Source organism: Prorops nasuta, unplaced genomic scaffold, assembly GCF_024137725.1.
Source record: "Prorops nasuta isolate Cenicafe-Biocafe unplaced genomic scaffold, Cenicafe_Pnas_1.2 PNAS00073, whole genome shotgun sequence".
Lineage (NCBI taxonomy): Eukaryota > Metazoa > Arthropoda > Insecta > Hymenoptera > Bethylidae > Prorops > Prorops nasuta.
The window spans coordinates 254,188-276,512 of NW_027116870.1; the positions used below are offsets into that span (position 1 = coordinate 254,188).

Below are 22,325 nucleotides of genomic sequence, written 5' to 3' on the forward strand. Positions count from 1 at the left end.
TGGCTACTTCTGCTACTGCATCCGATGCAGCTGCCATTCCCTGCTTCCACTCCTCGCTCACAACTCAAAAATAACATCCATCTCAAACCTCAGACCTTGATGCTTTCTTCAAATCTTATCACTGCTGCACATCTAATACGAACATTTATTAATCGCACAATTTTCAAAATATTTCTTTTCTTATTATACTATTACAATAATGAGTTACACAACTTTCTCGATCCAACTATTGTTTTCAAGTTTGCTCAACTGCCCTGCGTTAGAATTTATCGAAATAACATTGATTTCAAGCCTTAAACTTTCTTCCCTCCAGACCTTATCACTCTTGTGTTTGAATAATATATTATTAAGTTAAATAAATGTATGTATTTTTTCCCTTATTTGCAATTCTATTAAAATTAGTAACTATATGCTTCCGGTTCAATGCCATTCTCAATTCACTCAGATCCTTGTTCAGAATTACAAAATAATATTCATCTTAAGCTTTATTAAGAGTATGTATACTGGCGTTGACTTATTATAATTAATAAACGAAGCAACGTTGGTATATTAATGATCAATTAATTGAATAAATCACGTTAGCGCAATCAAAGGGACGCAGGCAGTAAAATTGCATCTCGGTTGAGGCGTTGAACACTGACGCTATAAATATAGTATGAAAGTTATCTTTGCAAGTATTTATCTTTCCAAGAAAAAAATCCCCTTTTCAAAGAAGACATATCTTACTTGAAAGTTGTCGTGCGAGGTTGGCGCTCTTCGGAATTTTATTTCGATTAAAAGCGAAAAAAATGGTTTTTATCGGATGAAAATATGAGAATATTTACACATGGATCGCGCACCCCCTTCCTCTCTTTCTATTTCTTTTCTTCTCGTTCAGCTTATTGCGTCGCGCGCTACAATCCCAGTTCACTGTCCCAGAGCAAGGCCACAGGAGTACGGCCGCCCCACTGAACCAATTGTACCATTTTTATCTCTAAATATCCCAAATGTATATATATATATATATATATATATACTTCATTTAGTTAATCCTAATCAATGCTCTTAATCGCCTCTCATCACTTGCATAAATCTACCGATTGTGTATTCTCTCTACTCAATTTCTATAATACTCGTAACCTTCTTAATTATATTATATTCGATATGATGCGGAAAAGAAAAATTTTCCTTCCTGCAAATTTTGCAAGCCTTATAACATTAGATCGCGTTTATTAAAAATTTGTCTTATTTGCAATGTGATCATTTGTATCTTATAATTTATTAATTTCTGAGAAAGAACCGTAAGAGAAGCGTGTGTATCACATTTGCTCATCCCCCCTCTTTAGCGATTGAATCATATATTTTTGCTTTATCGTATAGAGAATAATCTGAATGTAGACAAAATGACAGTATAAATTGTAAGAGTTACAGACCTATTGAAACAGTTATGATACTTTAAATTGATCGCATATATTCGTCAAGTTTTATTATAGTCATAAAACTGCTCTTTTCCTGATTTCGCTTATTTTACGTCAACTTTTTACTCCATGCAGTCGTTAACTGTTACGTAGAGAGAAAGAAAAGTGTATCATTTTAGTGCGTACGTACTACTATATGGATTCATTGAAGTTTACGAGCAAATGGCAACATCTGCAGTTGTAGTAATAATAATAATATTGGTGGTAGTAGAGTAGTTGTAATATTAGCAGTAATAGTAGTAAAGGAATATTATCCTATCAATTAATGATTTATTAAATTATGTGCCGTTGATGCAATAATGTGCAGGCATAACAGGAACGTACGATCAATAAATATTGTTACGCTAGGTTACGGACGTATCGGAAGGTCAATCAACTACGATGACTCACCTGTAGACAAAGTGAATCGACCGGATCAATGTCAACGAATATCCTCGTCTGTGTTTTCATTTTCTGCTTTCAAACCAATCCACAACTTATTGCTATTTATGTATAGTATTCCCCTCTCTTCGCGATATCTCTTTTTACCCTCTTCCTCATTCCTATCGTACAAATGAATAATTCCAAACTTTGTTGATTCGCTGCTTCTTCAATGATAATTAAGCCAAAATATATATAGGTTATGCATATGTATACAAGCAGACCTTGAACAAGGAACGCAAACAAAAGTTTTTCTTGTTGCAAATGGGTTGGAATTGTTCGATATAAAGGGCGAGGGAGAAGAAGCGAGGCAGAGACAGGCAGACAGGCGGGAAGAATGAAAGAGAGAGAGAGAGAGAGAGAGAGAGATGGCTGAAGAAGCTTTGTCTCGTACAAGATAGTATCGTTGATGCGCGGCGTGCACCAAGAGCCCGGGTGATTTGCGAACCCCGGGAAATGCGTTTGGGAACCCCCGGACCAGACTGGAGGGGATTGACCCAGACACCCCCTCCAGCCAACTTGGATCTCCCTCCATCAGGGCTTTAGAAATGCTTCTGGAAGTGTGGCTATAGTCAATATAAGAATTAGGGTGCAAAACTTGGATTATCCGATAACGAAAAACGGCCATTATAATTCGCTAAAATTTATATTCCCTTCATAGAATACACATATTATATATACGATTACTTCAGAAATCTTATTGACAAATTGGACAAACATAGTTTTCTGCGCTATAATAATTCTGTCAACTTTAGAATTCAGTAAAGTAGATGTGCGGATATAAGTATCTCTATTTTGGATCATCTTAAGATGCTCGGTCAGATTCGAATGAGAAATTTGTTGTACTGAACATCACAGCAATGTAATATTTGGTTGAATGAAAAATTAAGTCATAATTTTATTTTTATAGTATAGAAAAAATATATATATATAGGAATAAGATTGTTACAGAAATTTAATTGAAATTTAATTTTTTGGACCCTTGTCATTATTACCAGTCGACGATCGATATCCCTTACCTGACCTGCAAGAAAATGACACTGAGAGCGATCAGTAATATTGAATCAGTGTCAATACGAAACATTTGTTGAGTAAAAAAATTGGAGAGATTTATGTTTATATCCTTTTCTCTCCTGATCGAAATTCACACTTTTCTATATAATATCAGCATACTCTTCTCACAACGGTTTCATATATATATATATATATATACTATATATATACATATACAGATTCCACAGCGTACAGAAGATACAGGCAGTAACATGAAAGTTAGATCGCGTTCATATCATTATTTGCTAAATTTATTAGACGCGATAGGCACGCGCGCGAGAGGAACAAGTGTATTTTTACTAGAAACCATATACTGATTGAAATAATTGCCGCGGAATCGTTCTACAAAGCGTGTAATATGCACTTTCACTGCCAATTAAAATTATAGCCACCTTTCCTTGCATTATCTTATAAGCGCGAAAGCAAAGAAAAAATTGACTTAGTTTAAGATAATGCGTGAAAGTGTTAATACATGGTAATCTGCGAAGCTCGTATATACCTTTTACATAATTATAGCATTAGAGTTATCGTACGCACTCGTTCAAAGTTTCATGACGACGAGGATGAGCGGCGATGCAAGTTTTTCATACAAGCCCATCGGTATATTTATTAATACAATTGTATCATACGTTATTGCGTATAGAATATAGAATTTACATGAGTAGCACGATTACTCCAGAGCGAGACTGGTTTATGTATAAAGCAGTTGGTATAATTCGGGGTTACCGTTTGTGCGCAAAGTATACGGCGTACCACAACAGCAAGGGTCCTATATATACGCGTATAATAACTATACACGTTGATATATATGTATATATAGTATACTATATAGAGAGGGCTAACCAGTCAGTCACAGCCGACCAGTCAGCCGGCTTGGCCAGACAAAATAACGCTAAAGAGGGTGTCCAAGAAGCCGCCACCCCCTTTACGGAGTGGTCTGCAAACAGTCCGATCCTTACCTCCGTGCAAAACAATCATTCAAGTACAAGTGATGCTAAAATAAATCCCCCATAACACAAAGAAACCTATATATCTCTTCTCTTCCAGATAATCTTATTTATATATTACTTCATCTATATGAAAAACGAATTGCTTGATATTCGCTTCTCTCTTTCTCTTGCGGATACCACGGTGATTGCATGGACAGAAAAATATTGAAAGTTATAGGTTTGTAAAAAAGGTAAATGAGAGAGCTGCATGGGATGGAGCTGAAGATGGAGGTGAATACAGAGGAAGAGTGTGAAAGGTAGAGGGAAATGATGGAAGAGGGGAAGAATGAGAAGAAGAGGAACAAGTAGAAGACTAGGAGGACAGCGACAGCCATGGTGTTGCTGACCCGACGACCGCTCTAACCTTGCGTTCCAGCTTGTGCCTATATACAACGGAATTAACCTTAACTATTGCTTCGTGTATATAAAACTCAATATAGTTTTTCCTTTAATATATTAATATTGTACAAAAATAATTAAATGCTTGTCAAATAAATGTGTATAAATACATTTGTTTACTGCAACATTATTTATATAATACATATAGAATATATATTATATATAATATCGGATTGAGATAAATATTTTTCACTTTCTTCATTACAAACATTTTTCAAATATGTTTATGAACAATTTTATTCAAAAGTCGTAATTAATCAGTTTGATTTATTTTTAATGCCGTATTATTTATATAACTCGATTTTTATTTTCAAAACCGTTTACCGGTGTAATAAGTTAAAACAACCACTGTTTGTTTTCTCATTTGATCTTAATACATTAGTTTAGTAGTACAGTAAAGGAAAACAGAAGCTATTGTTGTTGCAATACATATACCTGCCATCTAGTGGAAAGTGTAATAAGTCATAGAGAGACAGTTTCACTTTTGACAGTGGGTATAATGGTCTAACATCTAAATCCACATAAATAGTAATAACTAGTGTGCAATTTTCTTTTACTGAATATATGTAAATATGCAATAGAACAATTTTCCTAGCTTCGATATTAAAAGTGTCTCTTTCTTGATTATTTTACATTAAAACTGATAGTTGATTGTATACGCATTTTTATACATGTTTTACCAAACTAACAAATACACTTTACTAACTGTGCATATTTATTACTCACACACTTGTGTGAGCTGGCGGTAAATTTCAATTTATTATGTTCGGTTTTTACCGTTTGCACTATAAAACAATATAATAGTTAAAGATGCATGCCCTTACCTTATTTTTTCCATATTTGTCAAAGTCGATGAGTTATCCACTGTGCATAATATTGGAATTTATCGTTTACCGATAAAATATAAACACTACCACTGCAGTAATCACCAAGCTTTTATATTAAGATACTTGTTGTTATAGAAATTAATAACTTGAACAAACTAAATATCTTTGTTATTAATGCAAGTTTTCTATTTTATCCATAGTTATAAGCATAGAAGATAAAAATGAAGTTGGACTATAAAGGAGTGCTAGCGCCATCTAGGAGTAGATTATGAAGACTAAAGAAAGGAGAAATTAATCTTTCTTGTATTATTTGCGGCGTATATACATACTATATATTAGCGTGGTCGTTAAAAAAAAAATTTTTTGACTGATCCCCAAAAACCACTAGTATTTGATGAGAAACAACAGTGGTTGAAACCTGTGGCCTGATAAATGATGGAAACACGTGCCTCAATGCGATCTAATATAATTTTCAAAGAATTTTACAGTTTTTCGCTGATAACTCATTAAATATTCGATTCTATGAAAAGATGCATATAACCTTTTCTCTGAAGAATTAAATTCTACATAATAAAGGTTCTATACATTTTTCTTCTGGAATGCATACTAATCGAGATATTGAGCGCTGAAAAATCGATCCTCTTTTTCGTTTATACACATTATATAGACATATGCTCGTATGAGTATAGTTATTCTTATTTCGCTGTAGTTACACATTTTATTTCTCTTAATTTAATAAAATATGTTAATTGTACGGTAAACTAAAAATAATTATTCATATAAACATATCGATATAATGTGTATAAACGAAAAAGAGGATCGATTTTTCAGCAATATCTCGATTAGTATGCATTCCAGAAGAAAAATGTATAGAACCTTTATTATGTAGAATTTAATTCTTCAGAGAAAAGGTTATATGCATCTTTTCATAGAATTGAATATTTAATGAGTTATCAGCGAAAAACTGTAAAATTCTTCGAAAATTATATTTGATCGCAGTGAGTCACGTGTTTATATCATTTGTCAGGCCACAGGTTTCAACCACTGTAGTTTCCCATCAAATACTAGTGTTTTTTAAGGATCCGCCAAAAATTTTTTTTTTAATGACCACCCTAATATATATATTTTTAATATTTCTTACGCGCGGTCTTTATTATTATAACTGTGTGAAGAATGGTGAATTTTCAACAATAGAGTTTAGAGTTATATTATCTTCTTTTTCCTTGTTAGATATTTCAAAACCCTTCGAATATTCCAAACTATGATAATAGCGCCATCTCTTGGAATAGTTAGGAATTGAAATAGAAATTAGGGAGGAGGCGCCACCAGTCGAGCAACACACGTGCGCGTGAGAAGGGAGAAAGAAAAATCAAAAGGGAGCGTATTGGTCGTCGTTTCATGCTTTCATCCAATCCATGCCAGACATGCTGTCTTGTTCGGGAACCGCCATATTGTGTCTTACATTGCAGGGAAAAACATTGTGGTTACGCGGCAAGAATTTTGAAAAAATACATTGATAGTTCGTTACTTTCAACAAGTTTACTGTATCTATAATAACTCAGTGAGTTTTGTGATTCCCGTGTAACGGATTAGTAGAAGATCCAGTATTGTCAACGTTATAATCGAACCGGTAAGTAAACCTGATCGTGTAGCCGTGTGCTCATCACACGCCTAACGCTTTGGCTCCCCTTTCGTGTTTTCTTTTTTCTCTTCGCCTCAGTACAAATTCTGTATGGAATTGAGATTTTCAATGTTTTCGTTGTAGTCGTTTTTTTTATTACAGAAAAAAATAAGATCATGCGTATGTGTTTAGTTATTTTTCATCGGTTTATGAGTATTGGCAGATTCATTGTGTTAATCGTCAATTTGTGCTCACAATATGGACGCGCATACACGTTTTCCTTAAAGCGATGATTTTAATCAGTGTTAGATCAAACTTTTCCTTTTCACTATCATTATAGCGGCCAAAATGGCCCTTGGAGTTTTCTCTTTCTTTTCTCCAAGTCGATATATTAATTATTATAAAAAACAAATGGTAAGATGAAAGTAGCGGATGACATCTGGAAATAGCTCTCAAGCATGGCCGTTAGTGCTGCTTCTTCGACTAGTTTAGATGCTATGTGCTATTTGATAGCGATTCTCTATCTCGCTATAGCAGCTTCCTTTTTTCTTCACCATTCTACTCTTGCCTAATATATAACATCCTCTCTAAACTTATCGCACTTCAAACAAACTCGCTATACATAGTCAACAATGTTTTGAGATTTAACAATCTTCCGTAATACGCGTATAAGTTTTTTCAATGATTCTAGGCTTTAACATAAAGTTTTTGCTACCTCCGATTATAAATTCTATTCTTTACCCCTAAAAATCGGAAGAAAAAAACTTGTAAACACCATAAGTGTTGTTTTTTCAAAGAAACACACAACATTGTTATTCATACTTGTTCGTTCTTTTTTACATTGTTACTAGTCAATAGACGTCGTAATTGAATAATTGTTATCTCTATGCTTATACAATTTATTATGTTGCAACTCGTACAATCTGTACCTTGCACGTCATTTTTAATTTAACAATCGCTATACACTAGCACGAGAAAAAGTTTGGGCAAAACGCTACCAAATTAAAGCGCTCTTGATCTTTTTTTAAATATGATTAAAATAATCCATGAAATAGTCTTTGCTGCTTTTACGTTAATCTTTTAAAATGTTATCGTCGATAATAAAGAGTAAACTTTTTCAGCCTACATTTTTCGTTACGCAAAGATAGCATGCTTAATAAGTTTCGATAAGTATTACTACATTTTAATCAATGTTACTAATGAAATATCGTTGTAATAAAAAATAAAACCTGAAATTCACTGATAATTTTGTCTGTGTAATGTTCTTATTTCAATTGTTTGTTTGGATTTTTTCTTTTGCGAGAAACACTGAGAGAAGGGATGTCTCATTCACACGAATGCTTCACGAATTAGCTTTACACAATGTTATTATTACTATCTCACTATTATTATTAATAAGAGAATTCACCTTGAATAAATATATTACGAAGTAAGACACGAAGCACGAGCTGTTGTATAACAATATAAAATACAGAGCAATTTAACACATTTTAATTATTTATCAAAGTGTAATATTATTCTTTATTTAAAAGTTGCATATAAAAAGCTTCTGATTTTTGTGACTTTTTCTTTGCTTCTTTAAAATAACATGGTACTTATATTTTTATAAAAATTAATCCCTAAGTCTCGAAATAAATAATTAAATCGTAGTTTACACATATGACGCTTCAATAAATTATAAACAACTGTATAAAATTATCAATTTATTCCAATAACCTTTCCCTGACTATAAGATTAATCTTCATTTAATTCTTTTTTTGTTAATTTATATATATATATATATATATGATTGTGTATGTTATAATTTTGCTCTCTCACGCGGACCAATAATGGTACATCTATGAATTCATTTAGAGAAAGGGGAAGAGGATTCTGAGTTGTGTTAAGTTTTTCGTTTATTTCTCCGAGCCTCTCTCTGGACGAACGGTCTAGATTTAATACCGCTCTTTCTTCAATCTCCCAGCAAAGTTGTTGGAATTTTTTAATTCTTTGTTGTACAGGTTTCTTCTATTTCATTTTATTCTCCTTGTAGTCATATCGATATGAGCTGCTAAAATTTACACTTTGAGAAACACCATATAGATACACAATTTTGGATAATTTATCTAGCAAAATCCCTTTTGTAATAAAGAAAGGAACATTAATTGGTTAAATATATCTCTCGGTATTTAAGAATTTAAGTTTTTTATCGTTGATTTTAATTTCAATTTAACGAAACTATGCAAAAATAAAGCAAGCCAGCCGCAATTTAACGAAAGTGAGTAAATAACATTGAATTTTTATAAATCGAGTAAGAAATATGAGATTTCCTCAATGAGATTATTACAAAAGTGATTGACAATTAACGTAATAGTATAGTGGAAATTGTTTTCTTTTTGCATAAAACCATACATTATACAATAATCTAATACTTATCCTCTTGTCATTTTTGTAAAACTATTCATTTTAATGAAACTTGACGAATTTTTGTACGAAAAAAGACGTATAGGGGATTTATTTGATGAGAAAATAATCTAATAATATTAGTCGAAATTTCTACAGAGAGTTACGCACTGCTCTTAAACTTAACTAGATACAAAAACCCTCTTACCTGTTTGGGCCGCTTCTGATGTTCGCTCTTTTATCCTTGTATTCCATAAGACCTTACTGACGACGACTACCTCTCTTGAGCAGCTACACTGATTCGACGAACCTTTATCGCCCCTCTGCTGTTGCAAAAAATGTCTTCCTCCTATTTCTCCAAAGCCAACATTGTTTGCCTGCGGTTATAGACTTAGATTCGATAAAAATTGTACGAAAGAAATGAAGGAGTTTTAATCCCTAAGAAGAAATAACATTAAGTATATATACATAAATGTAAAATTTCTGTAAGTATTGTTTAGTTAATTTAAGAGAAAATAATTGAAAAAATAGTTGAGTGAGTGAAGGAGATTTATATAGGAGCTTGGAGAAACAAGAGGAAATATATATGAGCGGGTAGGGTGTACAAAGAGAGGATGATCGAACAATGATTGAAAATAGTTTTGTGAATATACGTGGTATATATAAAAGAGTTTCTAACGCTCCTCCCTTTTCCTTATCTCAGCTGACTCGTGGTTTTCTTGCTTTCTTACAAGTTTGCTTTGCATCGGTTACTTCATATCGTTTTGCTTTCGAGACACCGGCTCTCTTTTAGTCCAGCATTCCAAGAGCACGTTGAACCATCACGGATACCTTTCTCTGTCTCTCTGCACAGTCTGTTACACTGGCAAAACAACCCAAACTTGTGCTGCCCATACTTGTCTATTCGACTATTCATGGCTTGCTTGCTTCTCATCTCACGACTCGCGAGAATCAAACTCATTGTGAATTACAGAATTTTCGAAAGATCCACGCGCGTAACATGACCTTGCAAACTAAGCTGTTGTGAAGATAAATGTACAGGCAGTTTTCTATGGTATAGTAGCCTAATATTGTAAACCTACCCTTCCGCTCTCAAGAAACTCTACCTATTATTTCCTTACAATCATTTTATAAACATTGTTTTTCTACTTGCAATTCATGATTTTCTTCAATAATTATTTTTCTCATACACAAGCCTTTCTACTATTGTAAACAGCTTTTTTTCATTAATCAGTGAACAAAAATTATAATTGCATCATTTACTTATTTATCTAAACAATTATCTTCGAGTGTTAAAGGTTTATACCGATAACACAAGTTGATTAAATTTTCTTTTACTTTAGTTATATATTTCTGTAAAACAATACTTGTGTCGTAAGAATTAATTTTAATTATTTAGAATTTAGTCTGTTGAATGTAAAAGGAAAAAATGGCTTGAACGACCTCGACGACCCAATAGACTGTCGTAAGCGTGTTACGAGCTAAAAAAGAAACGAAATAGAATCTTTTATAATTAGGCCAGCCAGCGAGGGGAACTTTCTCTGTTTAACTGATTTGCATCAAGTTGATTTTTGAAAGTTCCTAACACAAAAAGAAATGACATTCTAAACAATGCGGTAAGAGCCAATCATTGGCAGTAAATTATTAATCATTCTTATCAGTAAAAAGTCACGAAAGGAAATTAAATTTACTTTCTCCACTTTTATTTCCCGTAGTCAATTTTACTGATTGCATTTTTCTTATAAACTGGGTAGTATTAGTGTTGTAAAAATGGTTTTGACAACCAATTCTCTATAAATATTATCAAACATTTGATCGAAAGATTAACTGCTGTGAAGTTTGTGTGTTAAAAGTTAGAATTTAAGAATTATAACAGCATTAATTATACGCAGCTTAAGTAGTTTTGGAATTCTTGATTGTATCTACCAAGAGTGCTACCGCGTTATTATAGACAAGAAAATCTAAGTTAAATAATTGGTATGCTAACTTTACATTTTAAAATTCATCATAATAGTGCAAATCGAGCCTTATGCAAATAAAATATACTGTAATATAACGAGCCGCTATGACAACCAAGTGCAGCTGCAAAGACTGCTGCTAGAAAATATTTGTTCGAGTATTGAGAAAAATAATAAAACTGTTAAATATTTTAGGCTCGCAATATTTTGATATTTGTTTTTATTTAAATAAAAACAACCTTTACTGATGTTTTCTATTAAGGTGTGCGAAATTAGCCAATGAATTTGTTAATTTTCTTTGGTTTCTACTATTCAAATATCGTTTTTACAGAAAATTGCAAAACTACAGCAGTATTATTCTTTACGCAGGTGGCATTGTTCCTTTCTGTTAAAATTCTCTAATATCTGATATGCTAATTTCGCAGCTGTAAGATATTAATTAGAGAAATTCAGGATTTTTTAAATATGATACCTATGGATTCCAAAAACAATTCGTATTTAATATTAAGTAGAGAATATTTTATTGATTAATTAAATAACGAAGCTTTTTAATATTTTTACAAACAAATCATTCGAGTACTTTATAAGAGTATTAAAAATTATATCAAGTTGCAATAATTGAAACTGTCAGTTTGCTAGAATTATTGAGAAAGAGGTCGATTAAAAATATCCAAAACATTTAATTTTGTACGCTCGATCGATTTAATGCTGCGGTAAAAACTAAAAGGTTGTTTTATGCATAATTTATAGCAAAATGATATTGTACAGCTTCTAATCAAGTAACTGTATTTTTTTAATAATGAAAAAAAAATGAAAAACATTCAAAACTATTATTTACGGTAGATTAATTTAGAAGGCCTATCTAAATCAATAACGTAAATACATCTATATAAATTTATAAGAGCTCGCGCTCGTCGAAACTTTAATCCAAACGTTCAACAGCAGTGTGATGTCGAAAACGCTGACTATATAATATAGTAACGACATGTGAAAAGTCAACATGCGCAGCAAGTTACTACAATAATTAATATTCGCTATTATACAATCTGCTATTTCACGTGCCATTCTTCATTTGCTATCCTTTAAGAACTGGACACGAATTCGCTTACCTAAAACCTTGATAATTTGAGAAATATTAGATGCTACTTAAATTCTTTAACACATTTCGATATACACTTCATTTACACTTATATATATATATATATATATATATATACTACCACTGAAAGTAAATAAAAATACACACTACTTTAGGAACAGAATCTTGTTGAATATGGGTAGACTATACCCAGTAGCGGATTTATGACCTGCTAGTTTCAACGGAACTCAGTCGTTCGTAAGTTGGGGAGACATTGCTCGAAACAACTAAATCGGGAACAACCATGTAAAGTTTGATATTTAAAACATGTATAAATCTACTACGAAATATACGCACTTTCCATTTTATATCGTCGTTTCTTAATTGAAAATTAGGCAATTTGTTAGAAAATTAAGAATATTCTTGAAAACCTTTGGAACAACTTTTGATATATTTACAGTGTACAATAATAATAAACAGTAAATCTAAATGAGTGTATTTTTTAAGTACATTAAATAAAATGTATAAGCAGTAGCTAATCGCGTTCTGTAGGAAAATAAATATTTATTTACACAATTTGTTGAATATTTTAAAAAATATGACATGTATTTTCGTTATCTCGAACGTTAAACGCGAGTAAAATTAGGCGTGTGATGGATTCTGTTAAAGGGCAAAAAGTTTAAAGGGAATTATTTTGTGTGAACGGAGCATAAAGTCTTTAGATTGCGCATGCGCCGAAGATAAACGAGTTGTCCAAGTGGCTGTGCGTATGCGCGGTTGCCTGCCGGTCCCTTCAAGCCACTCACCACTCACCAATCGACTCGTTCATTCAACGCACGTTACTGGAAAATGCACTCGGACCATTTCTCACAACGTTCTTCTTGAGTTCTCCTGGCAAACCAACGCTTTCGTTCCTCCTCGCTCGACCCAAGTTTTTCAATTTTAACCTCGATCACTACGCTATTCCTCATTCCAATTATCAATTTGATTTTTCTCAGTGTCTATTTTGAAAGCTTGTGTAACTCGAAATTTCTATGGAATTATCCGTCCATTAAACCGGTTACAGCTGTTAACCACGCTGCTTGTTCGTCATGGATCGCTCTTTGGTGAGTCGAAATGCAGTATGCAGCAGCAGAATTTCTATTTCGATACCTGCACTGTCGGGGCTCGATTAAAGCTTTAAGCCATTTCCCTATTGCATTGTGATTAATTCATTTGTCTATATATATATATATATATATATATATATATATATATGCATATATCGTTCGTTAAACGATATTTCACAAAATAATGCAGCTACTGTATATCGAGCCACGTGGAGATCACGAAATTAACTTTTACGTGTCTGTCTATTTTACAATATTTTCCTTATAATATTGTGCTATTTATTGTCATTTCCAAATTCTGCTGATTTTTCTTTATCGGAAAAGAGTATTTTTCTCACGAGAAATTATATTTATTTTGTAATTAATCGTAGCAAGTTATTTGATCATGGTAGTTTTAATAAAATATGTTTGTCCATATGGATCTACAAGACTTGTACCAAACGTGTTTGATGAAATGAAAAAAGAACTGTATTATTGATATAAATCAGTTATTTGTAACATATGTAAATGTTTTACATTTTAAAATTGACTATGAGAAGTGGTTGACTAGGATCAAAGTTGTTATATTTCAATACAATTGGCTGAAAAATTAATTTCTGACATAATTTTGTTTTATCAATTTAACGATAGTGTAAAATATCGTGTAAAACCTGTTGTCAGATTTTTTAAGCGACTATACATGGTTCTTGATCGGGCAGAAACCGGCTCTAAGGATTTTGTCTTGCAAATGTCTGAAACCCCATTTTCCTGGTGTCGATCACCTGCTATCGTTTGCAAATATTTCTAAACAAACGATTATTCTTTAAATAGAAAAATCTATTAGATATGAGGTTAATTATAAAATAGTTTATTGAGGCAACATAAAATAAGAATTAGCGATAGCAAAAGGGACTTTTGAATGTAGCATGTAAATATGTTAAAAACTTAAATTTGAGTCTCAAAAGCATTTTTACACTTTTTACTGTTGATCATTAGAACATTTTTAAATTGCACTGATAGACGAGTAAATTGCAACTACCACACAAACCTCATGCCGACCCAAATCATCTGTCTTTATCAAATCTTTGTAGAAAGGTCGGAATTTTATCCGTAAAACAAACTTTCAGTGAATGAGGACAAAATCGTTGATTTTTTTATTTCCCCTGAAAACCAGAATTGCATTGCTTACACTTTTAACAACGAACATGTAATGAAATTAGAGAGGCGATATCCAGTAATTTCGCATATCAGCATGTGTAATGTGAAACATTTAAAAGCACGCTTGATGAACTTTAAAAAAAGTACATTGGAATTTACGGCAAAAATTGGTACAAGTCTAAAATTCCTGCAAAGTTATAGATAAAACGTCCTTATTGACATTATTTATTTACAATACTATACAAATTATCTTCGGTGAAAAATGATGTTGTAATATCTTTTTGGCGGATAATTTCTTTTTTTCTGAAATTAGTCGAATTATATCTCCTCGTATTAGGCTTTCTTAAGCTTTTCTCATGATATGACAATAATATAAGATTTGATTCGTAAAAATCTCGTTGATGAATACTAATAATTTTTATTATTTGCAGATTTCATTTTCAAGAAAAAACGGCTACCGTGGATCGCAAAAATGGTATCCGCGAATCTACAACTCGTAAAGTGGAGTTTTCCAGCATTTGCTTTAATCATTGGCCTCCTTTGGTACAAACGTCGACGCGTAGACAGAGCTGACCCTGGTGGATTAGCTGAAAGTAAAGCTTGTAAAAAAACAGATTTGGAACAAAAATTGGCTAATGACAAACAGAGAAAAACTATTGATAATGGATTAGAGAGAAGCGAATTATCTAAAAATGATCAGGTCTCATTGCACGATTCTGGAATTCAACAAGACAGATCATTTTCGCAGGGAGAAGAGATAACACGAACACCTAGAAGAGTAAGCGATAGTCTTGATATACCTGCCCGAAAATCACCAGGCAACCAGACAGTTTTCGCGCAACCTGAGCATTTCTCCAATGAAAATCATTCTTGGTACGATGATGCTGATTCTTTACCGGAATCGTTAAGTATTCGTTTAGGCAGTAACCCAAGGACCAGCTGTTTCGACACCATGGTTAGAAATAGAGCCCACTCGTCCCTTGAATCGTCCAACGATATCAGCAAGAAATTGGAGATTATCCGAAATCCCATACAAGAGGAGGAGCAGAAACTTACCGGTGATCTAAAACTGCTGCAGGACACTAATGAAACGAAAGCTGCTGAAAATGTTGAGCAATCGTCATGTAAGGATGGAGAACCCCAAGAAGCTAATAGTAATAATAGTGTTGCTCAGGCTCAGGTACTCTCTGAGAGAGATTCGGCCAATCACAGCCCAGTTTCAGGTGTTATGGAAGGCAGCATCACCGATGAAGCTAGGAGCGAGGGTAGCACAGATAGTGGAAAAGGTATAAATAGTATTCTATGTATTTTTTAAATATCCACGATCAATTATTAAATATTTCTTGCTGAATACTAAGAAGCCAACTTCAACATTGCATCGGTAGACAAATGCCAAAAAATGATTACTTTATATGTGTAACATGGTACTTAAATCATACTGTTACTTGTTATTGGATTAACCATTTTATATCTATAGCTTACAGTAGAAATTATATGTTTAGCTAAAATGTTGCAGACTTCAATGATACATGTTATATAATTGTTTCTTTCTATGTTTCTGCAATTAAATAAAATACTATTACATTAACTATTGGTATCATTCGGACGAATAATGTCAACTATAACGTTATAATGCAGGTTGCATATTTAGCTTACTTCAATCTTGATAAAATTCGTTAACGTTTATTGTTGATGAAAATATTTTTGCTTATCATGTACTATGAAGTATTATTGTTATTAAGCATTTTTCGAATATAAGGGATAATTGAAAGCTAATCCTAGTGTAATAGCAGAATGGAGAAAAACTACATAATAACCTTAATGTTACATGTAATTTACTAGTGTTCATTTTATTATTAGGAGGCAGCATCAGAGGACTTACAAAGGAAACGAATGCCCGAATCGTATACGAATTCAGTATACCTTCCATCTTAGTGGGCAAATTGATTGGACGTAATGGCAATTTTTTGCATAATATACGTAGTAAAGCAGATGTTACCATTGTCGTTAAATCACTCCCTGGGACAAGCGAAAGTCGAATTTGTGTCATTGAAGGATCTTCCGAAGACATCAACATAGCGTTAAATATTATCCGGCAAAGGTTTCCAGAAAAGAAATACCCTCATCTCACTCTTGCACAAATATCGTCCGTTAAACTTGTAGAGGAGATCCCACCAGTTCCACAACTAATCCAATTATCTTTAGTCGATGGCGTTAATAACGATGTTATTGTATGTCACATATTGCGACCTGATCGCTTTTTTGTACAAATGCCAACTCATCCTACATATCCTTCTCTAAGAGTTTTGGATGCTAATATGACACTACTCTATGATACAACCGAGTCACCACCAGTTCCGGATCAACTGAGTAGTAAGTATATGTATGACGAACTTTGTCACCTTTACAGAAAACTGAAATGCTTAATAATCTGCTTTGTGTTATAATAAATGTTCATTGATTCTTATTCATAGGGGGTATGATTTGTGTCGCTAAATGGTACGATCGGTGGGTTAGGGTTTATGTACAAGAGCCAGACCCTCAAGGAGAACAAAATCTAGTCAGGCTCGTAGATCATGGTGGTTATTACACTTTTAGTAATGCAGATATGAGAAAAATAAGATCAGATTACCTCATGCTGCCTTTCCAAGCTATAGAAGTATTTCTCGCAAATGTTCAACCAAAGAATGGTAAGTATTTGCATTTGTATGTGTCTTCTAAACTATATTATAATTTATAATACTCATTTTCATTTCAATTTTATATGATGTATTATAGGCGAGTGGGTGCAAGAAGCTTGTGATTTAATAAGTCAGATGAGCATGGAAGTCATTGGACAAGCACAGGTTGAAGAATATGTTGATGGATATATTTATATTAATCTTTACTTTAATTTACACAAATATGGGGTATGTAGATTTTAATTTCAATTTTAGAAACTAAGAATTTTATCGAAAACAAACTCTTTCACTTTAATCGATTATTTCCTTTATTTGTTAATCGTACAAAATTGAAATTTTATTTAACCATTATTTTCCATGTTTCAGGTGATTTCTGTAGCTGATGAATTAGTAGCGCGTGGGTATGCGGAGCATATGACGATAGAACAAACAATAGCAGGAGAAACTGGAATGGTTTCATAAACTTATTTATATAAATTATAAATCATGTTTTATTTCGTCATTGCAGAAAAGATGGGCGAAAGTGATATGTATTGATATGATTGTTAATTTAGTGGATGTATACGAATGATGCAGCTCGGAATTTACATGAGATCATAACTTCTCTGATTGGTAAAGCTATATACTCAAACTTTTATTCAAAGAGGTAAATTTTATCAACTATTTTCATTCAAGATCGGTTTGAAATTGAATAGTTATATTAACTTTTTACAGTGATATAAATTATGTTACTAAAGTCATTTGATACTCATTTCATATACTTCAACTTTTGGTTAAGGTAAAAAAACTATTAGTTAACCTTTTTTATAAACGTATCTTGGTCTCTTGTAAATTCTAGTACTTGACGGTTTATCCACGTTTATGACTCACGCAAATTTCAGTTCGCTACCTGCGATTTTTAAACTCGTCAAGCATGAAATGTTTTTACTGTGTTAGCTACTTGAGAAAATGTCATTTCGTAAAATTTTGTACATTAAGCCGACATATAGAGCTCAAATATTTTTCTACAAATTCTCTTAAGATTATTAGATACATTTAGATAAACAATAATTAACTTCAATATCATATTTGTACTAAATTCAAAGTAAAAATGTAATTTTTCAAATAGCAGTTTGGTGATAAAAAAAATTAAGATATACGATTTTTAAAAACATCGAGCAGAAAAAAGTGAGCTTTTGTGATTCTATTTATATGTAAATGTCATCAGCGTGGAAAAAGCCAAATTGCACAAGAAAATGCAACACGCCTTTCTATTTTGCACTTGAATTATCAATAGATCGATGCTTTATTCATTGTAAATAATGTAATATTTCATTGCCGTCTATAAAATATTTATAATGCCTCTGATACTAGCAACAAATTAGTAGGCTAACTCTAGATGTTCGTAAAGTGACACAAGAGTAATAGTCGATTCACGCATTACGATTATCTACAGTTTCTTTAACGCCGACTAAAGACTTAATTATTATGAATGCAAACGAATATGGGGAAACTTGCTGTAGCGCGTAAATAGTATTCAAGAATTGCCCCGTTTGCCTTTCTTTATATTCGTTAAGCGTGAAAAAGAAATATTTTTCAGGAGTCCTAGTTACATTTAGATATTAATACAAGTAATGTACTGCTTTTGTTTTATATAGAATCAAGTACATCGTGACTGCCAAACTGATGTCTTAGAAAAAGTTCGAATTGCTATATAAGATTAGTATATTTGCTACGTTATATTTTTTGTTATTTGTTGCCGTATTGGCATTGAAGGCTTATTAAACTAGACATTTATAATTTAATATTATTAAGAAATTGATAGCATAACACACAGATAGCCTTTTGACGATTACTCCTGAACCTTTAAAACAATGTTTCCATTCTTTCATAGTAACTTCTATTATTATACCTATTATTTGTCTTTTCATTTATAACTATAAATATAATCACCTGTTAATTGTGCATCAACTTTTAATATGCAGTATACAATTTACTTAGCCATTAACATTTACAGAACTATAATTAAAATTTTTCTTTTTGTAAAAGTTATTGGGTAAAAAGGATTCGATGTAGTTTCACTTAATCTAAATTAATAACAAGTATATATACAAAAAGGATAAAAACTTAAAAAAATTGCGTAATTCTACATATATAAGTCTTGTACTGTGCTCAGTTAAAAAAACTTTTTCAAGCCCGTTACACGTTAAATACATAATACTTTTATTGTTGATATGTAAGCATATAGAAATATTTTCCTATAGAAATATATATATATATATATGTATGTATATATATTATATATATATATATATATATATATATATATATAGACATTCATATATACATTCATAAATAGTTTTTAAGATTCACTACTGAATTTTGTATGTACAGTATGATTCACAAAAGATCACTAGTAATGTATCACAGGTGAATAAAAATTGTTTTGCATTTTTGTTACAATATCAGGAATATCGAAAAACCATCATGAAATTAAACAGTCGCATCTAAAATTCATGAGGTTTTTGTGGATGAAAATTTTTCTAAATTATCTTATGAATATTTTATGAGCATTGGTAATAATCGACTGTTACCATTTCTTCGTTATTTACTTATCTATCATAAAACCAAACCCATTTTGTACATATATCAGTGTAATTTTGGAGTTTTCATTAAATTCACGATATTTTAATCATATTACTATTCAATTACCTATCTTTTCCTCAAAACCTCTACTTACAATTACTTAAGTTTTGAGTGCGCTGTATTCGCTATGTTTTCCCGCCATAAAGTTGGGCTTTGGAACAGAACTGAATACAACAGAACTACAACGCGTGCTAAGCTAACTAGTAACTGCTAGTAGCACTAGTTAGCTTAGCTAGCACTGCTAGCTAGTTAGAAAACCAAGAGAAATCTAAAGTTACTAACAAATCACGTGGACCGTGATTGCTCTTTAAATTCTTTCATGTTTATTGTCATATTAAAAAGTTTAAATGGAAATGGAATTCAATGAACAATACAAAATTTATGCAGACGATCCACGAATGCCTTGTCAATATGGCAAAAAATGTTATCGAAAAAATCCAGAACATCACAAAGAATACAAACACCCACCGCATAGATTGCAGGTAAAATGTAACCACATTTCAATAAAATAAATGTTTAACTTTCATAATACTTGCTATTTTTAAGTCTACTATACTACATTCTGACGTACTATTAACTCTCATACTTTTCATTGCTTATTCTAGGCAAAACAGAAAAAGAAAAAAACAATTGTTACTGGACAAAAACGTAAGAAAATTGATATAGAGGATAATAATTCCAAGAAAATAAAAATTGATGCACCATCAGATATTATTGATGAATCATCCTCAGATTCAGAATATAAAGAGCAAGATGAGAAACTAAAATATGAGGTTTCCAATAGCAAAAAAAAGGAGCAAGCTGGTAGCAGCAAAACAGTATATGATGTTCAAAATGAAGAGCTACATATAATTACATTACCATGCTTAAAGAATCCAGCAAAAGTTATCGAGGATTTATTTTTAGTTAAAATGCCGAATGATTTTTATAAATTTTATGAATTCTGCAAATCAATCAATAGTTCTGAGCCTCATAAGGCATTTAAAAATGTAAAACTATTTTTAGTTGGACCATATGACATCTTAAATGAAAGAACGGATGATTTGAAACTTAATAAAATTGCTTGTTTGAGACATTGGAGATATTTCTATGATCCACCAGAATTTCAAGTTGGTTACAAATTTAAACTTTTTTAAAGTATCTTAATAAAGTTTATCGTAATTTTAATTTTTCTTGTCTTTAGACTGTAATTAAATTTGATGATAAGGATGGTTTACATTATGGATATTGGAGAGATGATCCTTCTGAATTACCAGTGTTTGTAGTCAAGAACAAAGCAATGGTAAATCCAGTGATAGAGCCTGTAGCTGAAAATATTTTTGGAGCTGTTTAGTAAGTATTAAGTAAATTCAAGTAGGCAATAGTATTTAAAAATAAAGTCTTTAGTTGGTTAAAGTAAGCTTTGTGAATTAATTAGCTTTTGGTCAAACCAAGGAAAGTAAACTATTCTTTTGTTTAATATCCTTAACCACTCACAATTGTAAAAATTAATGTTTAAAACGAGTGACTGAATTCTTTGTTTAATATTACTGAAATATTTTTTTTGTTATAATTACTGTTTTTGATTATTCAATCTTGTCATTCATTGTGATATAATAATTTAGTCAAATATTAGTACATATTTAGGGGAAAAACTGGAGAAAACAACGCCATTTGAACGAGCTAGCTTAGCTCGTACATATAATCGACTAAAAGAATATGCTCGTGAAAATAATATAAATTTAACTGAATTTTCTTCAAAAATGCAACAAAGGAAAAAGATTGTTGTTGCAAAAACATTTTTTCGTATTGGTATTGTCGTACCATATAATAAAAAGACTGAGTTAGGTTATAGACCTCTAGCTGTAACAGAAGGTAATTATTTTCAAAATTAAATATGTATATAAATCTGTAAAAAAATAATGTTAAATTGATGTACAATAAACGTATCTTTTCCAGATCAACTGAAAAATATGTTGAATGCAATTAAAAAAGCTAATGATCCAGATGTTAAAGCAGGCAAACTTGCAAATCTTTCAGAAGTCATACGATTAGCTGTAATAGCTTCTGATGAGTGTGATTTTGGAACCTGTCTAGAATTAGGCCTTAATCTTTTTGCTAGTGGTATTAGCGAAGTGCAAAATACAGCACTACGAATGCTTTCTATTGCATATACAAATTTACAACGTCCTCAGTTTTTGGAAATAGCACAAGAACATTTGAAGAGTAGACAAACAGGATGTGATTTAGCTATATTTAATTAACTTAATACTATATTATTGTAAATTTTTTATAAAAGGACATTTATCAGGAGGAAATAGAAAGAATAAACACATTTTAAACATAATTGTTGCTGTTACCGCACAATACAATATTGATAAATTGAAAAGATTAGAATAGGTAAAACATTAGCTTAAGTGACTCGTGCTTTTATAGGCCAGTAAAATAAAAGTAGATGGATGTAGAAATCGCAATATGGATGAAATACGAATAATTTGCGTAAATTTATAATTTCTACATAACATCACCAGATAAATATCAACTACTATAAAAAGTCTTAAGGTTTTTTCACTTTAAAAAAATTATAGCTTGGTAAGATGAAGCAAGAAA

At 31.8% G+C, this 22,325-nt stretch overlaps 2 protein-coding genes across 3 annotated transcripts; both read left to right on the plus strand.

Annotated features, from left to right (window-relative positions):
• The first annotated feature begins 6,552 nt into the window (after positions 1 to 6,552).
• Positions 6,553 to 19,769, plus strand: spoon (spoonbill). 2 transcript variants are annotated; one of them, XM_066745712.1, is made up of 6 exons: positions 6,553 to 6,775; positions 14,862 to 15,716; positions 16,291 to 16,803; positions 16,905 to 17,120; positions 17,209 to 17,339; positions 17,478 to 19,769. In XM_066745712.1, the coding sequence occupies exons 2-6, from the start codon at positions 14,903 to 14,905 to the stop codon at positions 17,571 to 17,573; spliced, it is 1,770 nt and encodes a 589-aa protein (XP_066601809.1). In that variant the 5' UTR covers positions 6,553 to 6,775; positions 14,862 to 14,902; the 3' UTR covers positions 17,574 to 19,769. The 2 variants fall into 2 exon arrangements, with proteins under 2 accessions (XP_066601809.1, XP_066601810.1); XM_066745713.1 differs by lacking the exon at positions 6,553 to 6,775 and adding an exon at positions 13,098 to 13,290.
• Positions 19,770 to 19,907: 138 nt separating this feature from the next.
• Hpf1 (Histone PARylation factor 1) lies at positions 19,908 to 22,077 on the plus strand. The gene is made up of 5 exons (XM_066745715.1): positions 19,908 to 20,218; positions 20,342 to 20,845; positions 20,920 to 21,068; positions 21,352 to 21,590; positions 21,675 to 22,077. The coding sequence occupies exons 1-5, from the start codon at positions 20,084 to 20,086 to the stop codon at positions 21,977 to 21,979; spliced, it is 1,332 nt and encodes a 443-aa protein (XP_066601812.1). The 5' UTR covers positions 19,908 to 20,083; the 3' UTR covers positions 21,980 to 22,077.
• Positions 22,078 to 22,325: the final 248 nt, after the last annotated feature.